Here is an 18,772-nt window from a genome sequence, read left to right as displayed (position 1 = left end):
TCTATCAATGTTAGGGGGTGACAAACACTCAAGCTCGGCTTGTATCATATCTCAATTCCATGTTTTGTTTAGCCCTTTGGCTCGTGGGTCTCATGAGCCTAGTCATGCCACCCACGAGCCTACTCGTTTTTCTTTTTAAAATGAAAATTAATAGAACAAGTCCAAAAATAAGCAATGTTTTTAAAAAAAATTAATAAAGTAAGTCAACAAAAGAGCTTGCTTAGCTCGTGAAAAAAATGAGTTCGATTCAATCCATGGCTAAGTCCAATTATGTCACATTTTGGACGTATCATTCTTATAAACATGAACACGAGTTCAAGTCTGTATCAACTACAATAGTGTAGTTAAAGAAACCTTTTTTTTGTTTTTTTTTTTTGTTTTCAGTAAATGTAATGTAGCAAAAGAAACTTTCTCGACCGACTTCCGAGAGAAGCACGAACGACTAGAAGCGGAAAGACATAAAACCAAGTAAAGTTCACAAAATTTACAAAAAAATATTTCCTTTAGCGCAAAGTTCGAATGGAATCCAACGGTCCAAACCCGTATATAGACCTACATCACCTCCCCGCCATTTCTTCCTCTAACAAACTTCACCTCTCGTTTCTCCCAAAATTTCCTCATTCGTCAAAATTGTTTATTGTACAGAATTTTTTCAAAATGGAAATGCACGATGATAATAATATCAAAATTCACATTAAATTCTTTATATTATTAATCGTGTTTTCATCGGCAACAGTAAGCCATGCAGCCCCTTCCACCAGCACCACCGCAACAGATAACCCAACTGCCGTCCAGCTCGTCACGCAGGCCTTGTTTAGACGTTTCAGCAATTTTTCTGCCTTGTTCAGCGGTGATATTCTTAAAGAGCTCGGTTATTGCATTAGCAATGTGTAAGCGCCTTTTCTATTAATTGTGGAGTTTTTGGAGACTGGTTGTGATTTTTGTTCTGTTTTAACGTTTAATTCGTCCACCTACAGTTTAATGATAATTTAAAGTTGTTAATTTTGTTTTAGGGATGCTGAGTGGGATGCGGCATTTAATTTCTCAAAGAATGCAGATTTTTTGACCGCTTGCATCAAAACGACAAAAGGTATGTATGAAGCTCCCTATTTTATATTTTAGCCTAATTATATTTTCAAAGATTCAGTCTAATTGGTCTGCTGTAAAACTGTAGCAGTGGAAACTGTATTGTTATAGTTAAGTTCATGATCAAAGGAATGTTGGGATGTGGAGAAAAAGTGTGGGAAGCAGTAAGCACAAAGTTTATATATCATGAGGATTTTCTCCAAAATTCATAGAAATGTATAGAGGAACAAAGAATAACAGTGATCCACCGTCACTGGTGTTCTTTGCCCTTTAACAATTTATATCCAAAATATTTGAATTTCATATTTGTTCTGAGGCTTGATCAATGTCTTTGGTGCACTGATAGGAGATGCGATGCAACGGATGTGCACAGCAGCAGAAATAAAGTTCTATTCAACTAGTTTGATACAATCTGCTCTAGAAAGTAAAGGTGGGGCAAAGAGCAGCAACTACTTGAAACCTAACAAGAACTGTAACTTGACCTCATGGCGTTCTGGTTGTGAGCCAGGATGGTCATGTAGTGTCGGAAAGGACAAACAAGTTGACCTTAAAAACGATAAGGACATGCCTCAGAGAAATCTTGATTGTCAACCTTGTTGCGAAGGCTTCTTCTGTCCTCACGGTCTTACCTGCATGATACGTAAGTACTAACAAAACGATCAAGACTAGAATCTTATAGTCGTACTTGTTTAAATAAGACTATATTCCACTGCCGCCATGGAAGTCTTTGTCCTTCCTCAATATATTTTGTTGAAAATAATGACATTGAATTTTTCAGAGGGTATTCGAGCCCCATTTTTAAGAATGAGTTTTGTAATAATGATTATTTAGAGAATGTGTGGTCAAAATGTAAGAAAAAGTTTTAGGTTTACACGTAAAATTGTTTTATTGAAAGAACGGATGGTTGAAAATGAATTTTTAGAGATCGTGGTCAAAGAGGGGTCAATATCACCTAAATCATCGTTTGTAATCTATTTGTGTATGCTTATTGCTTTATACTCATCTCCAATACCCCCCTCCAACTTGCTGCTTTAGTGCAGATACATTATTTGCTAGCTTCCCAAAAGTTTATGAACTTCCCAAGCTTCGGGCTTGTTGTTGGCATTCTATTGTTCTTACCAAATGAAAATGTAAATAAATAATTTTTTCATAAAACTAATGTGGAATGTTTCAAAACTTGGCTTCCGTTTAAATGCTAGTCTTCTCAAATGATATATTTCCTTGTTCATTCTTGAACCTTTTTTACGTGGTGGAGCACATGAACTCTAACTTTTTTCTCCCCTCTTATCATGAAGCCTGCCCCTTGGGCTCATACTGCCCTCTTGCAAAACTCAACAAAACTACTGGTGTCTGTGATCCGTAAGTTAGATTTTTCCATAAAGTTCACTATTTTATGTAGTATTATTGTTTCTTAACTTTTATTTGATATTGTTCATCTGGAAAAAATTGCAGGTACCGATATCAACTGCCTCCAGGGCAGACAAACCATACCTGTGGTGGAGCAGATGTTTGGGCTGACATTTTGAGTGGCAAGGATATATTCTGTTCAGCAGGATTTTACTGTCCCACTACCACTCAGAAGATCCCTTGCAGTCGTGGGTATTAATTGTTATTCCAAAACTCTGAGCATGTCTCTCTGGACTACTTCTGTGTTTCAACCTCTACTCTTCTTCTCACTTTGGTTCATATTTCGCTCACCTTCAGAGATTTTCTGTTGCCTATTTGTTTTACTCACGTACTTTTCATTCCTTTTTTGGATTTCACAGACACTATTGCAGGACTGGTTCTACAGCTCAAACGAGTAAGTGAAATAATATTGTTTTATACTTGTACAGTTTCCCTGTATGTGAATACCAGTTTCTCTAGTGCTTGAGATACTCCGAAAAATCATGCTTGCTTGTCAGGCACCTTCTATCTTTAAACTGATCAAGCAAATCTTATGTAAGGTCTCTTGGGTTCAGATGATCTCTTAGAATTTTATTCAGAGGACTTTTTGTGCCAAGGATCACGATATAGAATTAAGTTGGTACTTGAATGTGAATAAATGACATTTTATTACAATTCCTGACACCTAAAAACATTGGATGGATTTCCCTGCGATTTACTATTTATTCTGTCAAACTAGAACATTGATTGTGCTTCAAACTTGCAGTTTCCTTTAATTGAAGTTCAAATAGAATTTAATCTATAGTGCAACCAAGCAACACGAACCTTTTGTCAAACTGCTATGTTCCAAATTGACAATGATATGTTATTTTATAAGCATTTTTAGTTTTTATTCTTATCTCCCACTTGTGTTTGCACCATGCCATTCAATTCTTTCTTCTATCCCCAAGATATATTGGTTATTTTAGAAAAATATGTGATTATTGTGAATCAATCTGCAGAGTGCTATCAGTTGGCAACTTGTGAACGACAAACTTCAAACCAAAATATCACAGCATATGGGATCATGTTTTTTGTAAGTCGTCATCTTCAACTTACAAACAGGTTAAATTTTTGCATTTATTGAATCTCTGGATAATTGATGTTGCATATATGTCTTAGTACATAATGTATGGACAATAAGTCTTTAACCGTCCTCTTCCAATTAATTATTAGGTTGGAATCTCTCTCGTACTTCTCATTATATACAACTGTTCTGGCCAAGTTCTCAGTGACAGAGAAAAGAGGCAGGCAAAATCTAGAGAAGCTGCTGCAAGAAGTGCTAGGGAAACAGTACAGGCACGCGAAAGATGGAAATCTGCAAAAGCCACTGCTAAATCGCATGCTAGTGAGCTTCAATCACAACTATCACGAACATTCTCACGAAAAAAATCCGTAAGGCAGGACCAGCAAAAGAGCTCAGGCCAACCTAAACCTGGATCAGATGCTGCATTGCCACCCATGCCTGGTGGTTCATCTGGGTCAAAAGGTAATAAGCAAAGCAACCTCACAAAGATGATGAAAGATCTTGAAGAGAATCCTGATGGTCACGAGGGATTCAATATGGAGATTGGAGACAAGAATTTGAAAAAGCAAATGCCAACAGCCAAGCAATTGCATACTCGCAGCCAAATTTTCAAGTATGCGTATGGTCAAATTGAAAAAGAGAAAGCAATGCATGAGCAGAACAAGAACTTGACTTTCTCTGGAGTAATATCAATGGCCTCTGAAAATGAAATCATTAGCAGGCCACCTATTGAGGTTTTCTTTAAGGATCTGACTCTAACCTTGAAAGGCAAAAGGAAGCATTTGTTAAGGTGCATAACAGGGAAACTAGTGCCTGGCCATGTCTCTGCAGTCATGGGTCCATCAGGTGCTGGGAAGACAACATTTCTTTCTGCCCTGACTGGCAAAGCTACAGGTTGCCTCATAACCGGTTCAATTCTCATAAATGGGAAGAATGAACCAATGCAATCCTACAAAAGAATTATTGGCTATGTTCCTCAAGATGATATAGTGCATGGGAACTTGACAGTGGAAGAGAATCTCTGGTTCAGTGCTAGATGCAGGTATGCTGCTATGAATTTATAATGAATGTTACCTATAGTCTTTCTTTTAGTAGGCAACTATAATATGCACTTGGCTCGTATTAGCTATAGGAGTATCTAAAAAATCCGTCAAGTTGTATCTGATCTTTTCTAGGTATTGTAGACATTACCTCATTTCCATCCCCTCGCTTCCACCACACTCCAAGAAGCAAGTTTGACAAGATAAAAATGTCTCCTGTAGGGTTGTGCACTTTTGAGAATTTACTCCACGATTTTCAATATTTATTTTGATTCTGTTTTAAAATTACTGTTGAAACATTCATTATCTTGAGTTTAATGTTCTCGTGTTAAAAGAGATTATATTTGGTGTAACATGATCTATGGAAAGATGGATCCTGCAGATTTTATTGATTTTTCATTGACCATAAAATATGAGATGCAGCCTGCAAGAAGTGGACATACATGTCCCATATGGAATATTCTAAGGCCAAATATATATTACAAACTAAACCTGATTAACAGAAAATCTCAGTTAAGCATACATTTCTATTATTCTTCCAAGTAGATTTGTGATTTGAGTATTCTTATGGTATTTAGGAATCATTTTTGGTCGGTTTGTGATTTGAGTATTATTATTTCAGTTTTAAATTTTCCTCTAGGAATTTAAATAGTAATTTAATATTTTCTTCTATCACTAAGATTTTGTTTGGCAATTTTTTTATTTTCCTGTTGCACTAGAATTTTTGTTGCGTTATATAAATAAGAGCACTGGAATTTGCTGAAAATAGGGAATTACTGAATAAAAAGTTGAGTCTTTTCCTTTGTCTTCCAAATTCTCTCGATATTCTTTGGGAATCAAGAAGTCCAAATTCTCAGTGTTCTGTTGGAGTCAACATATCTTTATTCCTATTTGCTCAGTATCATGAGTGAATCTATAAGAAGCGAACCAATGTTCATGAATTCTGTTGTTCTCATTTCCGTACATCCTTCCCTGCATCATTGCAGTTGGATATAATAAGTCTTTTATCAAAGGTTCATATATTTCAAGACTATCCGATGTCACTTGTCCTCATGCACATGGTCTTCACTCGACCTTGATTTTTTCCAACTATAGACTGCATAACATCAAATAGGTTCACAGAATCAGTTATCTGATGTCAAAGAGTTCAGTCCTAATCTGCACACTACAATTCCAGTAGTCATCTCCCAAACTGGGCCAAGAGTATTGGACTTGCTTCTTGCTGCTCGGTTATGATTGTAACATCTAGTTTGTTCCTTCATCATATCAATATTATACCTTATTTTTTATGCTTATCATTGTAGACTCTCAGCTGATCTCCTAAAACCAGAAAAAGTCCTAGTCGTTGAAAGAGTCATTGAGTCATTGGGCTTGCAGGCTGTTAGAGATTCTCTAGTAGGAACAGTAGAGAAAAGAGGAATCTCTGGAGGCCAGAGGAAGCGAGTAAATGTTGGGTTGGAAATGGTTATAGAACCTTCTTTGTTGATCTTAGATGAACCTACTTCTGGTCTGGATAGTTCTTCTTCACAGCTACTCCTTAGAGCCCTTCGCCGTGAAGCTCTTGAAGGAGTAACTGTATGCATGGTGCTTCACCAACCAAGGTAATTCTGGCTTTCACATCTGTTCTGTTTTTATCTGCCATAGTTGCTTCTCCACCTTTATGGTTATGTGTTGAATTTTCCTCTGCAAGTTGATGCATTTCGTCTTTATCCTGCTTTTGCTTTGTATAAATAAAAAAAAAATAATCAATATTACTTACATGCCATATTCTAATGTCTAATCATAACTTGAAAATTGGATATGCGGAAGCTATATATAAAGAAATTTACATTAACTTCGCTTAAATGACCTCATTGTTACTTTTAGATGCCAGTTGGTTTACTTACGAATTATTTGAACTTCCCTGCCAGCTGACAAACCGATTGATTATAGTACATTTATTTGCCATTACTCTTCTCAAGTAACTGACTGTTCCCTGCTTCAGCTACACCTTGTTCAAGATGTTCGATGATATAATACTTCTAGCTAAGGGTGGTCTTACTGTATATCATGGACCGGTAAAGAACATTGAAGAGTACTTTGCTGGCCTTGGGATCAATGTCCCTGAGCGTGTAAATCCTCCAGATCATTTTATTGACATCCTGGAAGGAATTGTGAAACCTAGTGCAAGCTCGGATGTGAACTATAAGGAGCTTCCTCTCAGATGGATGCTTCATAATGGGTACCCTGTACCACCAGAAATGCTCGATTCTGCTGCAATCGCAGCATCTTCAACTGGAGATTCAGCTCATGGAGCAAGTCCAGCTGCAGCTGCTGGGCCGGGTCAATCTTTTGCTGGAGATCTATGGGAGGACGTCAAATTTTCTGTTGAACAGAAGAAAGACATTATACAACTTAATTTCTTAAAGTCAAAGGACTTATCCAATAGACAAACCCCAAGTGTGCTCCAGCAATACAGATATTTTGTTGGACGGTAATTTCGATTGACTTTGACTTTTATTAGGTATTGTACTAAGTATTACTCTGTTCAATGTGCCAAGCTTAGCACCTTTTTCCATCAAGGTGAGAGGATCTTATGTTTAGCTGCAGATTTCCTGACTTTATTTTTTATATCATTTAAATTCTTCAGGTGGTTTTGATGTTTGTTCTTCCAGTAACTGACATCTGACTTAGTGTTGTGTCTTAATCATTTTAGACTTGGGAAGCAGCGATTACGAGAGGCTAGAATACAGGCTGTAGATTATCTGATTTTACTATTAGCAGGAATTTGCTTGGGAACAGTTGCCAAAGTGAGCGATGAGACATTTGGATCGATGGGATATCTTTATACAGTAATTGCAGTTTGTAAGTTTTCAACCTTAGCATTGTACCTTTTTAAATTCCTTATGGATTAATTTGTTTGAAACTAGGTAATTATGTTTCCAATGCGATTATCTTCTGCTGAATATTGACTCGCAGTAATTTCACAAATATTGCATGCTGATCTTTCATCATTGGCACTACCACTGGTATGATCATATGATCAAGCTCGTTTTAAATCAATGATGTGTCAGATACAAATATTAACTTCATGGACTTGTTTCTAATTCAAGAAATCCATATATACTGCATAAACTTAAAGAAAAAATTTCCAGGAGAATGTTGTTTGTGTATAACATACAGGGATTCATGACATGTACACTGGCATATGCTGTTACATTTCATGAAGTTTCCTGCAGTAAGTGTATATGGGCCTTAGCTAATTAGTATTATTCCTTTTTGTTAATTGGATCTTTTCGTGTCATAGTCACATATAATCCTTTAATTTCTTTCCCTAAGTAATTATTTTCACTATTAAATTGCTCCTTATAACAATTTGGTTAACGGGTACGCGAGGCCTTACTTGAACAAGATCTGTTCTACAGGCTCCCATCGAGCGTTTTAAATAGGTGGGCTAACGTTACAAAACTTAATTATGAGTATAAGAGTAATTAATTACAGGAGTTTCAACTTAGTTATAATTATTATGAAGTGAACAATTAGGTTATATTGAACTTAGGAAAGAAACTGTTACATCATGTCAAACAATTTTTGGACATAAATCAACATTTGCTATCCTGTTGTCCTGCCTTCATGAATCGATTAATCTTTTAAATAATAAGTTGTTAACAGATCAATTGTGTTAATCAAACACATAAATACTTAACAATTGCAGGTTTCTTAGACGCGAAATAGTATCAGTTGTTTTATTTCTTCACAAGCATATGCAGTGCCTTCTTAGTGTAAATTTCATGAAGAAAGGGCTAGAGTGAAATGAGAGATTAAATGCTTGTTCCACCTATTTATCCCCGAGGATTTCTATGTTCAAAAAGAGATGAGATGAAACATTTGTGAAAGAAAAAGAAATTAAAACGATAGTCTATTGTAAATATTTACATTTCCATCGTAATGATTGTTAGTGTGTCCATTCCTATGATACTGAATATTGACTACTTTTTCAGCTCTTCTCTGTAAAATTGCTGCTTTGAGAACGTTTTCTTTGGACAAGTTGCACTACTGGAGAGAGAGTGCTTCTGGCATGAGCAGCTTAGCATACTTTCTCGCAAAGGACACAGTTGATCATTTCAATACAATTGTCAAACCCGCATTTTATCTATCGATGTTCTATTTCTTCAACAATCCAAGGTCTAGCATTTTTGATAATTACTTCGTCCTGATTTGTCTCGTATACTGTGTTACCGGCATAGCTTATATTCTTGCCATCTACTTTGAACCTGGTCAAGCCCAACTGGTGCGCATCATGAACTTCAATTCCTTGAGATTATAGTTGAACTCGTCATATTATGTATTACTAGGCCTTTTAATCTGTTTCCGGCTCCTGCAGTGGTCAGTCCTGCTTCCTGTTGTTTTGACTCTCATTGCAAACCAAGATGGAGATAAATTTTTAATGAATCTCGGAAACTTCTGCTACACTAAGTGGGCTTTGGAAGCATTTCTTATAGCAAATGCTAAAAGGTTTGATGCTACAACTTTCTTCATTAGGAACTTCGTGTGTTCTTTCTTTAAAAATATTTGTCGACATATTAAATTTGACCTACCAGAAAATTCCTTCAATTTTTTGAATACATTGGCAAGATTAATACTAGTTCTTAATGGAAAAGGATGCTCAATTATTATAAATGGCAGATATCTTCATAATGTATTGCACAGTTTGGAATTTAATGAATTAATTATGTCCAACAACACCATTGAAGTTATTTGGATATGAAAAATACAACTAAAAGCAGTTGCAATAGGACAATGTTGAGCAAACAAAGCTTGTTATATTTGAATTTTTTTCTAGACTGTAAAATATACATGTAGAACAGGAATTTCCACACTTCTTACTCCAGTTACTGCCTTTTGTTTCATTTTAAGAAAATCTAGTGACAATTAATGCATCAGGACTCTATTGAGAAAGGGTTTTGTCTCATATAGACACATCAATGTTGGCTCATATTTAGAGAATATCTTTTAGTTAATAATTTGGTCTTGTTTCACTTGCAGGTATTCAGGGGTATGGCTTATTACAAGATGTGGTTCTCTAAAACAAAGAGGATATCAGCTAACAGATTGGTATCCTTGTTTGGCATACATGGTAGCCACCGGCATACTTAGTCGCGCATTTGCATATTTTTGTTTAGTTACCTTCCAGAAAAAGTAAATCAAGTCTGTAATCACTTGTATATATATAGCAATTTTTCTCCTCGTATCGTTCAGAAAAAGAAAAAAAAATAGAAAAAGCAGGAAAATATTACAACATGCCCCTTTTGGAAGAGAAGCGATGAAATGTTCTAGCTAGATGCATAATTATTGCTAACAAAACAGATTCTTGGTTGCTATTCATGTGTGAATATATGAGAAAAGCTGAAAGTGTGGTAAAGGATATGAGGGAAGGAAGGTTTTTGTTTGTGGGCATATTGACCATAAAAATAAGGGTGAAAAACTCTGTTGTCCTAACTTTTAAGATGTGTCATTTTAGTCACAGAACAATTTTTTTTTTTTTAAACCATAGAAGGCCACTGAACTTGTAAAGTTGTTTCAATTGAGTCAATCCTTACCGATCCATTAGTAGATTTTCTAACAATTTTGCTTATGTTGCTCAAACAACACTTGTTCCACATATTCTAGTTTCGCTAATCCATTTAAATGTATAACTATTTCAATTAAACTTTCAATTTGTTATTGATGAATATCAAGTTAGTTGACTTTTTGTCATGTTTTCATTTGGAGCATACTATGTGTAAAACCCCCTCACATTAGGGGGCTCACAATTTTTTTAATCATCATGAACCCCCTCCCATGTGAGGGGTTGTCAAGTCTGGTTGTACAACTAGACTAGCATAGTTGTTTTCATTTGGGTTGTCACAAATGTCTTGCTGTCGATGACATTTCCAAATTCGTTGGGTAAGTTTCCACAAATTCTAAATTATCTTAATTGGGTCGCTAAACTTCACTATGTGTAAAACCCCCTCACATTAGGGGGCTCACAATTTTTTTAATCATCATGAACCCCCTCCCATGTGAGGGGTTGTCAAGTTGGTTGTACAACTAGACTAGCATAGTTGTTTTCATTTGGGTTGTCACAAATGTCTTGCTGTCGATGACATTTCCAAATTCGTTGGGTAAGTTTCCACAAATTCTAAATTATCTTAATTGGGTCGCTAAACTTCGAAGCTCTGTCATATTTCGTGACCTATCATCTCCTAAACTAATGAAAATTACTTAATTGACAATCATACCAAAATTGACCTCCGCACCATAGAAACGAAATTTGTAAATTGGAGGTTATGACAATGTCTTCATATTAAAAGTATTTAAAGTTGTTAGTTTTAAATATTTTATGACACAGTATAGTAATCAGGTGGCATTCAACACAAAGATTGCGAGGAACATCAATCTAGGTATATTTATCAATTAAGTAATTTTCATCAGTTTGAGAGTCAATTGGTAAACAGAGTGTAATTTGAAAGTAAATTGAAATTCAATGACCTGATTGAAACTAAATTGAAGTTAAATGAGCCAATTGAGACAAATTAAAATTTATCGATCCAAGGAAAAAAATGGCACTTAGTCGTGTGTGCAATCAACCTTGCAAGTGATGTATAAAATGATCTTCCAACTATATAATTAACACGTTTCTGTAAATCTGTGATTGGTTGATTATGAAAATTCATTGAAGAGATTTTTCGAAAATGTTGTGAATCAATATATAGGTAAATTATATTTCAATCTAAATCATCTTGACAATAGAACAAACTTCCTGATGAGACAAAGCAAAGACTTGTTTTTGAATCCATTTTAATATGTTCTTCTACAAATGTTGCTACGTAACCGGTTTAAAAGTAAAACAATTTTCTCTTTTTGCCATGTTGCGTCAATCAAAATGATTTTAGAGGATAGTGAGGGTAAGCAATGGAGGATCCAGACTTGAATTTGGACACGGACTATAATATAAATATACATGAATTTATCTGTAAGGAAAAAAACAAAAAACAAAAAAAAACAAAACTAAGAATACAGTAGACATTTTCAGGGGCGGCCATGGGCTATAGCACAGTGGAGCCCGTGCTTGGATCCGCCACTGAGGGTAAGAAATGAATTTTTATAGTTTGTATGTACATATGAAGATAGAGAAGAAGGCCAAGACACCTTGAAAAAAAAAAAAAAAAAAAAAAAGGAGGTAGTTAGAGCATAACGTAATTATATTTCAATTGAGGAAAGCGTTCATATCTTTCTTTTTTTGGTATTTTCACTCATTGCACAAAAAGTTATTTTCATCTATTTTCCCAATTAAAAGATGTGAAATGACACGTATACCTTTCTATTTAAAAAACGAAGAAGAAAGAATTGATTGAAATCATAGTCCAAATTTTTCCCAAAAAATAAAATAAAATTGTAAACTAGTCTCAAATAAATTTTTAAAATGATAATTAGCACATAATGTCCCAATCTTTCACTATTATTTGTAAAAAAGTCCCTACCTTTTATTTTTTTAGCATTTTCATCCTGAATTACACGTTTAATTGCTCAAACCATTATTTCCTTTTATTTTTATTTTTATTTAAATAAGAGATATATTCTTCATTCATAATTTTTTTATTGTAAAATTGGATGAAAATTGATAGAAATGATGATTTACAGAATCAAATGTGTAATTAAGAGTGAAAATGTCAAAAACAAAATATATGAACATTTTTCTCTGAAAGTTTATATTTGACATTAAGTAATTCTATAAATAAATAAAAGACTTTCTTGATTAGAATTTAAAAACTAAGGCACTTTTTTCTCATTTTTGAAACGTGATAATCTACCTATATTTCATATTGGAATTTTTTTTTTATATCTAATAGATTAAGTATGTCCGATTTCAAAACTAAAAACAAGGTTTAAAATTTCAAAAATCATATATCAATTAAAATGTATTTATGAAATAATTAATTGAAAATATATTTTATTAATTAAATATATCAAAATCACAATTCTATACAATTTAGTCAAAAATTATTAAATTAATTGATAACAAATTATTTCTCGATCACAAATTAAAAATTTTTATTCGTCGATAATAAATAAATTTTTTTTATAACTCACAATTTATTTACCATTCACAAACCAAAATTTTATAAGTCATACAAATTATTAAATTAATTAGTATGATAGCGAGGTGGCAATGATGTTGACAATTTGGTGGTGGTTGTGGCGCAACGTTGCTATTGTTGCGAAAGTCGTGGCCTGGTTGTGTGATAACATTATTTTGAGTCTAATTTTTTGGTGGTCTTTGGGTGGTGGGAGTTGTGATGTTGGTTGCGGTGGTGCAATAGCGGTGATGTTGGCGGTCAAATGAGGTGGTGGTCGTGGTGATGGTGGCAACGATGGTGGTTGTGGGTGGGATGGAATGGAGTGGAGTGGGAGTATTTGTGACCAATTATTTGATTGATTATAACCAATAAATTGGTTAAACTATTATCAACAAATAATATGTAGCCTAAAAAATATGAATGTGACTCAAAATGTATTAAGTTGCTATGGAGTCATGGCAAGGTGTCATTGCCAGTTTGCAGCAACGCTCAAAAGTGTCGTGCAGCGAAGAGAGAGGAGAGGGGAGAGGGGGGTATGAAGAGAACTACATGCAATGACCACAACTTTGCCTCCATTTTCTAAGTTTGATTTCTCTGGAAAGGACCATCGCAATTTGCACGGAGTGGCCAATATGCTCATTGTCGCTTCAAATCAAAGACACCAGCGACTCGCATAATATAGTCAACCAGCTTGCAGCGCCTTTGTGGCTTAGTTTTGATGTACGACATGCTGGCCTATGCAACATTGTGCACCATGGCTGCTCATCATCGACGAAAGGATAGAGAGAGGGTGAGAGAACAGAGAATAGGGAGGCAAGAGGTTTAGAGAGAGAAAGAAGGAAGAGATACAATTAGGGCTTGGGATTGAAATTGTGCAAAGTAAATTAAAGAATTTTATAATATTATTATTAATATTAAAAATTTGAATTAAGATCTGATTTTTGAATTGTGATCTCTAAAATTCTGATTGCGTGTAATTTCCACTTATATATTTTTAAAGTTTAGATGGTGTAAAAAGAGAGAAATCAGGACACGTTTGGGCTTACCGGAGAGAGCGCATAAGACAAGATAATGAACTCATGTAAATAGGTCCAATACGATTACTAATAGAGGCCCATTACGAAAATGGGCACACTAGCTCAAAAGGCCTCATGCAGAAAGCTCATAATTTGATGATGTGTAAATATGTGATAAGACGTCATATTTTAATTTGGAGAACATCAGTACATATTGACTCACATAATCCTAGTTGAACGAGTAATTTGTCCACATTAGTTTGTCGATAAGCTACAATAAGAACTTGGCTATTGAGCGTCATAACAAACAGTAAAATCAGCATATTGGGGAAGGATTCGATAGCCCAATTGATGGAGGAAATCACATATGATATTTAGAATTAGAATATGACGATGCTTTTATAAGGAGAAAGAAAAATTAGTGGTAAGTATATAAGAGCATTTTATAATCATCCATATATCATCTTTTCCTTTCTATTTAAGTCTTGATTTGAGTACTAGACAGGGGGATTGTTCATCCTACACATAGATTTGATAAGTATTTTTGACAAATAATTGTGAGTTTTAGATGAAGCAAAGATTAAGTAAATATAATGGTCAATATGTATTCACTATGATCATGGAAGGGTTAGTTATAATCACTTGAGATCCATGAAATACTAATCGTTGGATTTACTTCATCTAAAGGTCATGATTATTTGTCAAAAATATTTATCAAATCCATGTGTAAGAGGAACGGTTTCCATTAGACAATATACACCAAAAACTCTTTGTGGCATAGTGATGGCAATCGGGCTCGCCGGCTCGCCGAGCCCCATTTTGGGGATACGGGCTTTGCCCGAACCGGACCGTGAGCTCGCAAGATTTAAAAAAAAAAAAAAATTCAAATGCAGCCTTAAAAGGCAGCAGATTATATAATAATAAAAAAAAGCAAAAAAGCTGGGCCATTTTAACCGGGCCGAGCCCGAGCAAAAACTTTAGGCTCGTGAGCCGACTCGGCCCGACTCATTTACATCCCTATTGTGACATACTGTTTGACTTTTTCTTTTGAGCACAAGAGTTAGCATTTAGAATCATGGGAACAAGTTAGAACACCAAGTTGTCACCCTAAAACCCTTTATCTGTATTTCATTTTGCAAGGCTTGTTCATCACTTCTCATGATAAATAAATTTATCTCCAATTAGTGACATTAATGAAAATGAATTTTGGTTTGAAAATGACTTGAATTTGATCTTCTAGACCTTAGAAACTCTAAATATTTGATAAAATCATATAGTTATATTTGTAAGACTTTCATCACCATTAATATTTATAGGGACCACCATTAATAAACCAAAGCGCCGCGTGAGATTTGATACCATAAATGGCCCAAAAAACTTGCTTAAATTTCAAAATATCTTAAATTAACCATTAAACCGGGACAACCAATCGCTAATAACTCCACTCTAATTTCATTATTACAATTGATATTTAATCCGTGTAGGTCGGAACACCTACTATTGCGGAGCTTCTCGACCACCCTTATGTATTTTTCAGTTCAACAACATACTAAAAACTCTCTCATGGACTCTTTGACTAGGTACATTTCCTAACTGTGTTTTCAACATTTATATTCGATATTTTATACATGTATATATGCATGAAAGGAAACACATGTGGTCGTGTCAAATTATTTTTATTTTTATTTTATTTCTCCAATTCTAGATTTTTAAACACCCCCCCACCCCGGGCTTCCACGACAGTTCAAAGAAGATCTTCAAGATCAAAATTCTTTCTTCTTCTTCAAGTTCCAATCTCTATTTTGGATTAATCTTGTTTACCAGGGCCACATAGGCCCCGGTAATGCCAGGGAGCCAGCTGGCCCCCCGTGATAGGTGGGGGCTATGTGGCCTTGGTAATGTAGCAGGGCGTCTATTTTTTTTTTTTTTTTTTTTTCTAGCACTAATTTGCCAAATCTCTCCACTCTCATCTCCCCCTTCATCTCCTTGACGGCGAAAGGATTTATTTTTTGGTGTTTATGTATTAAAAATATGTTAAAATTGAATGGAAAATTCAAAAGAATTTGTAGTTTTGAGTTGTATTTTTTCCTGAGTCAGGTTTATAATTGTTTTATTTTCTTGCTTTTTCTCTCTTATTTTTGTTGTTCTCTTCTGCAATCAACATTTAAAGAGAGATGCTTTCTATGTTTTCTTATTTTTGCAATTTTATGTAGATTGATGGTATCTGTGTTTTGTATTAGTTATTTTTTGAGTAATGTTTCTGTGTTTTACAAACCAGTTTAGGTGGCATTTAATGTCATTAAATAAATGATACAATTAAATAAATCACATAATTTCACCTATCTCATAATGTCACTTCTTTATTTTTTAATTCCTTCTTCATTAATTTGAAAATGCATTTGTGTAACTATGCCGCTACTCATTTATTTGGTTTGGCTATAAACTTATACTGTCATTATTAATTTATTGTAGTTCACCGATTATTCTTCTGAAGCACAATTTTTTCTTGCAAATAAGGTGTAGATGTTGATTATTATATAATGTTGGTTGGTGATTTTAATCTTGCCTGATTGGATTTCCCCCCCTTGGGGCCTACTTGGGATTTTCAATGTATTGATTATAAGCCTTTTTTAAAGAACGAATTTTAAGTATTTATGAACAGATCGATTTTTGAGTAGCTTTAGTAACCGTTTTTAAAATTGTCCAATCTATGCTTAGAAGTTTTTTGCCTACCAGTTCTAAAAGTTTAAAAAATAAAATAAAACTACATATGTCCTTTAGTAAAATTTTCAGTTTATATTTTTTTTAAATGAAAATTTATTTACTCATAAGTCATAAGTGATATTTTACTTATAAATAATTTTTTACGTATGAGTTAATATTTAACTTAAAAAATTAAATAAAGTTTGATATATACTTAAAACTTTAAGTAATATTTTTTACTAGTAAATTTTACAATTATAAGTTAATTTTATTCTTTTAAATAATTTTAAGTGGATTTTTTTATTTATAAGTAACTTTTTATATTTTATAAGTGAATATTTGTCTTAGTATTTTTGTTTTATAAATTTTTTTTTCACATAAACGTGATTTTTACTTATAAGTAATTTTTTAACTATAATGTAATTTTTCTTATATTATAAGTAATATTTTACCTATAAGTACTTTTTAAAATTATAATGCAATTTTTTTTTTGCTTATAAATATTTTTTTAGTTAATATATTTTTATTTACAAATTAGTTTTGAAGAAAATATGTTGATTGAAAATAATTATTTTATGGAGGGTAAAATTATAAAAGAATACGAGAAACGATCAAAATCTATCGATTTGGTGATTTGAGAGAATCGGTCAAAATTACACTACACCGATTTTGGATAGTTTTTGATGTCCAAAAAAGCTAGCGAACACATATTTTTTCTAATTCCTCGTAAATGGTGCCACCCAGAAATTGGTCAAAACTGGTGGCAAAAATTTAAAAAAAATAAAAATAAAAAAATCCCAGGCAGGCCCTTAGTCTGTGGTACTGTTAATGTTCTCATGAATTTGCAATTAGTTGTCAATTAAAGCCAGTTTTGAAGTAGCGCTGCATGGTTATATGAAAATGAAGAGTGCATATTCTTTCGTAATATTATTGTAATTGGCTGATCATTATGTTATTGGTAGTGTTGGAGAAATTCCTTTGTAAGTTCAAGCTGAAATCAACTTCTGGTTATGATCCCAACTTCTACAGCCACTTTTCTTTTTTGCTTATTCAGTATGTTTTCATATTGTTTTAGTTCTTTTATATCTTTGTAATTTTAGTGTTGGACTGCACTAAAATTGGTGATTTGTTGATTTTATCTTATTAGCAACTAGGATAATTCATTTTTCTTTATGATAAAATGATCATTTGATTCTTCTCTAACTTTCTGTTTGGTTCAATGATAATTTGATGGCGTATACTGAGAATGATTTATTTAATGCTATTGATGATGCTATAATTATTATATGTTTAAAAATTATGAAAACGCATAGGATACAATTTTAGTAATATATGACTTATTTTCATTAGTGTTACGTTGTTTAGAAAAAATTGCATTTTAATTTTTTATTTCACAATGAAAAATGTCTAACTCCGCCACTGTATATATGTATAGCAAACATACGTCTACAAGATACTCGGATATTAAATATACATCTTCTATACATACAATATTATACACATCTAGTACATATAAAAGATATCCAATTTTTTTTTTTTTTTTTTTTTAACATATATGTTACGTCTATGTATTTCGATGGTTGAACTCGTAATATATAAAGTTAATGTATATGTATTTTCTTGAATCCAAGTCCTTTTTATTTGTTTTAGTTTTTCAATTTTCAAAATTTGCTTTCTTCCTCTTTTTTTTTTTATTTTTTTTTGTTTTTATGGTAGAAAAGAAAGATTACTTTTCAAGTAAAGTGATGTTAGATTGATGCTTGAAATACGTAGTGTCGTACATAATTACATTTGGTTTGTCATAAATTAAACCCAATCTTCAGTTTTTCGTTCTAATTGTAAAGGTCACATGTAGATCAACTGCTTCAAAATGATAAAAAAAATAAAAAAAATAAAAAAAAATTCTTTATTTTATTTTTTTCTATGGCGAAACCAGAATAATGGTTATATTCCATTAAAATTTTCGTATTTATTGTAAAATCAATTATAGACCTACTTATCTACAATAGAATTTTAATTTGAAACTATGAAATAAACCAAGTAATGAGTTGATCCTCAATAAATTTTATGACGATGAATTAGACAAAAAGCTAGAACAAAAGTTCACACTGAAGATTGAATAAAGTTAGACAAATTTATTTAAAATTGTAGGCATAATTAGGTATTAAATAACTTTTTAACACGTCTCAAATAAGGAAGAAGCCTTAAAACTACCCCACCCCACTTCATCCCCACCCAACAAAAAACTGCAAGTGCAAGCTACGCCAAACCTAATATTTTGACACTACTCCTTATTCCATGATGTCCCACTTACAAAGTCACAAACTGAAGTGAGGCGGTTAGCCCAGTATCAATTTTAAACTTCTGAAAGCACCC

The 18,772-nt window shown here is 33.4% G+C and overlaps 1 protein-coding gene across 1 annotated transcript; it reads left to right on the top strand.

Annotated features, from left to right (window-relative positions):
* Positions 1-627: 627 nt before the first annotated feature.
* Positions 628-10,141, top strand: LOC111393843 (ABC transporter G family member 28). Its single transcript, XM_023019564.1, has 14 exons — positions 628-890; positions 1,014-1,090; positions 1,433-1,726; positions 2,382-2,445; positions 2,539-2,685; positions 2,853-2,887; positions 3,474-3,547; positions 3,688-4,580; positions 5,883-6,179; positions 6,563-7,051; positions 7,274-7,422; positions 8,559-8,848; positions 8,942-9,072; positions 9,604-10,141. The coding sequence occupies exons 1-14, from the start codon at positions 658-660 to the stop codon at positions 9,758-9,760; spliced, it is 3,330 nt and encodes a 1,109-aa protein (XP_022875332.1). The 5' UTR covers positions 628-657; the 3' UTR covers positions 9,761-10,141.
* The last annotated feature ends 8,631 nt before the right edge of the window (positions 10,142-18,772 follow it).

This window comes from Olea europaea, chromosome 4 (assembly GCF_002742605.1).
Source record: "Olea europaea var. sylvestris chromosome 4, O_europaea_v1, whole genome shotgun sequence".
In the NCBI taxonomy this organism is placed as follows: domain Eukaryota; kingdom Viridiplantae; phylum Streptophyta; class Magnoliopsida; order Lamiales; family Oleaceae; genus Olea; species Olea europaea.
The sequence above is the reverse complement of the archived record's forward strand: the minus strand, read 5'-3'. Positions and strand labels throughout refer to the sequence as shown.

What these genes read in the sequence shown, in the direction of transcription:
- LOC111393843 (XM_023019564.1), top strand. Translation starts at nt 658, where the DNA reads ATGGAAATGCACGATGATAATAATATCAAAATTCACATTAAATTCTTT. An exon ending in ATGGTGCTTCACCAACCAAG is followed by an intron (nt 6,180 to 6,562) that starts GTAATTCTGGCT and finishes TCCCTGCTTCAG; the next exon opens with CTACACCTTGTTCAAGATGT. An exon ending in AACCTGGTCAAGCCCAACTG is followed by an intron (nt 8,849 to 8,941) that starts GTGCGCATCATG and finishes CGGCTCCTGCAG; the next exon opens with TGGTCAGTCCTGCTTCCTGT.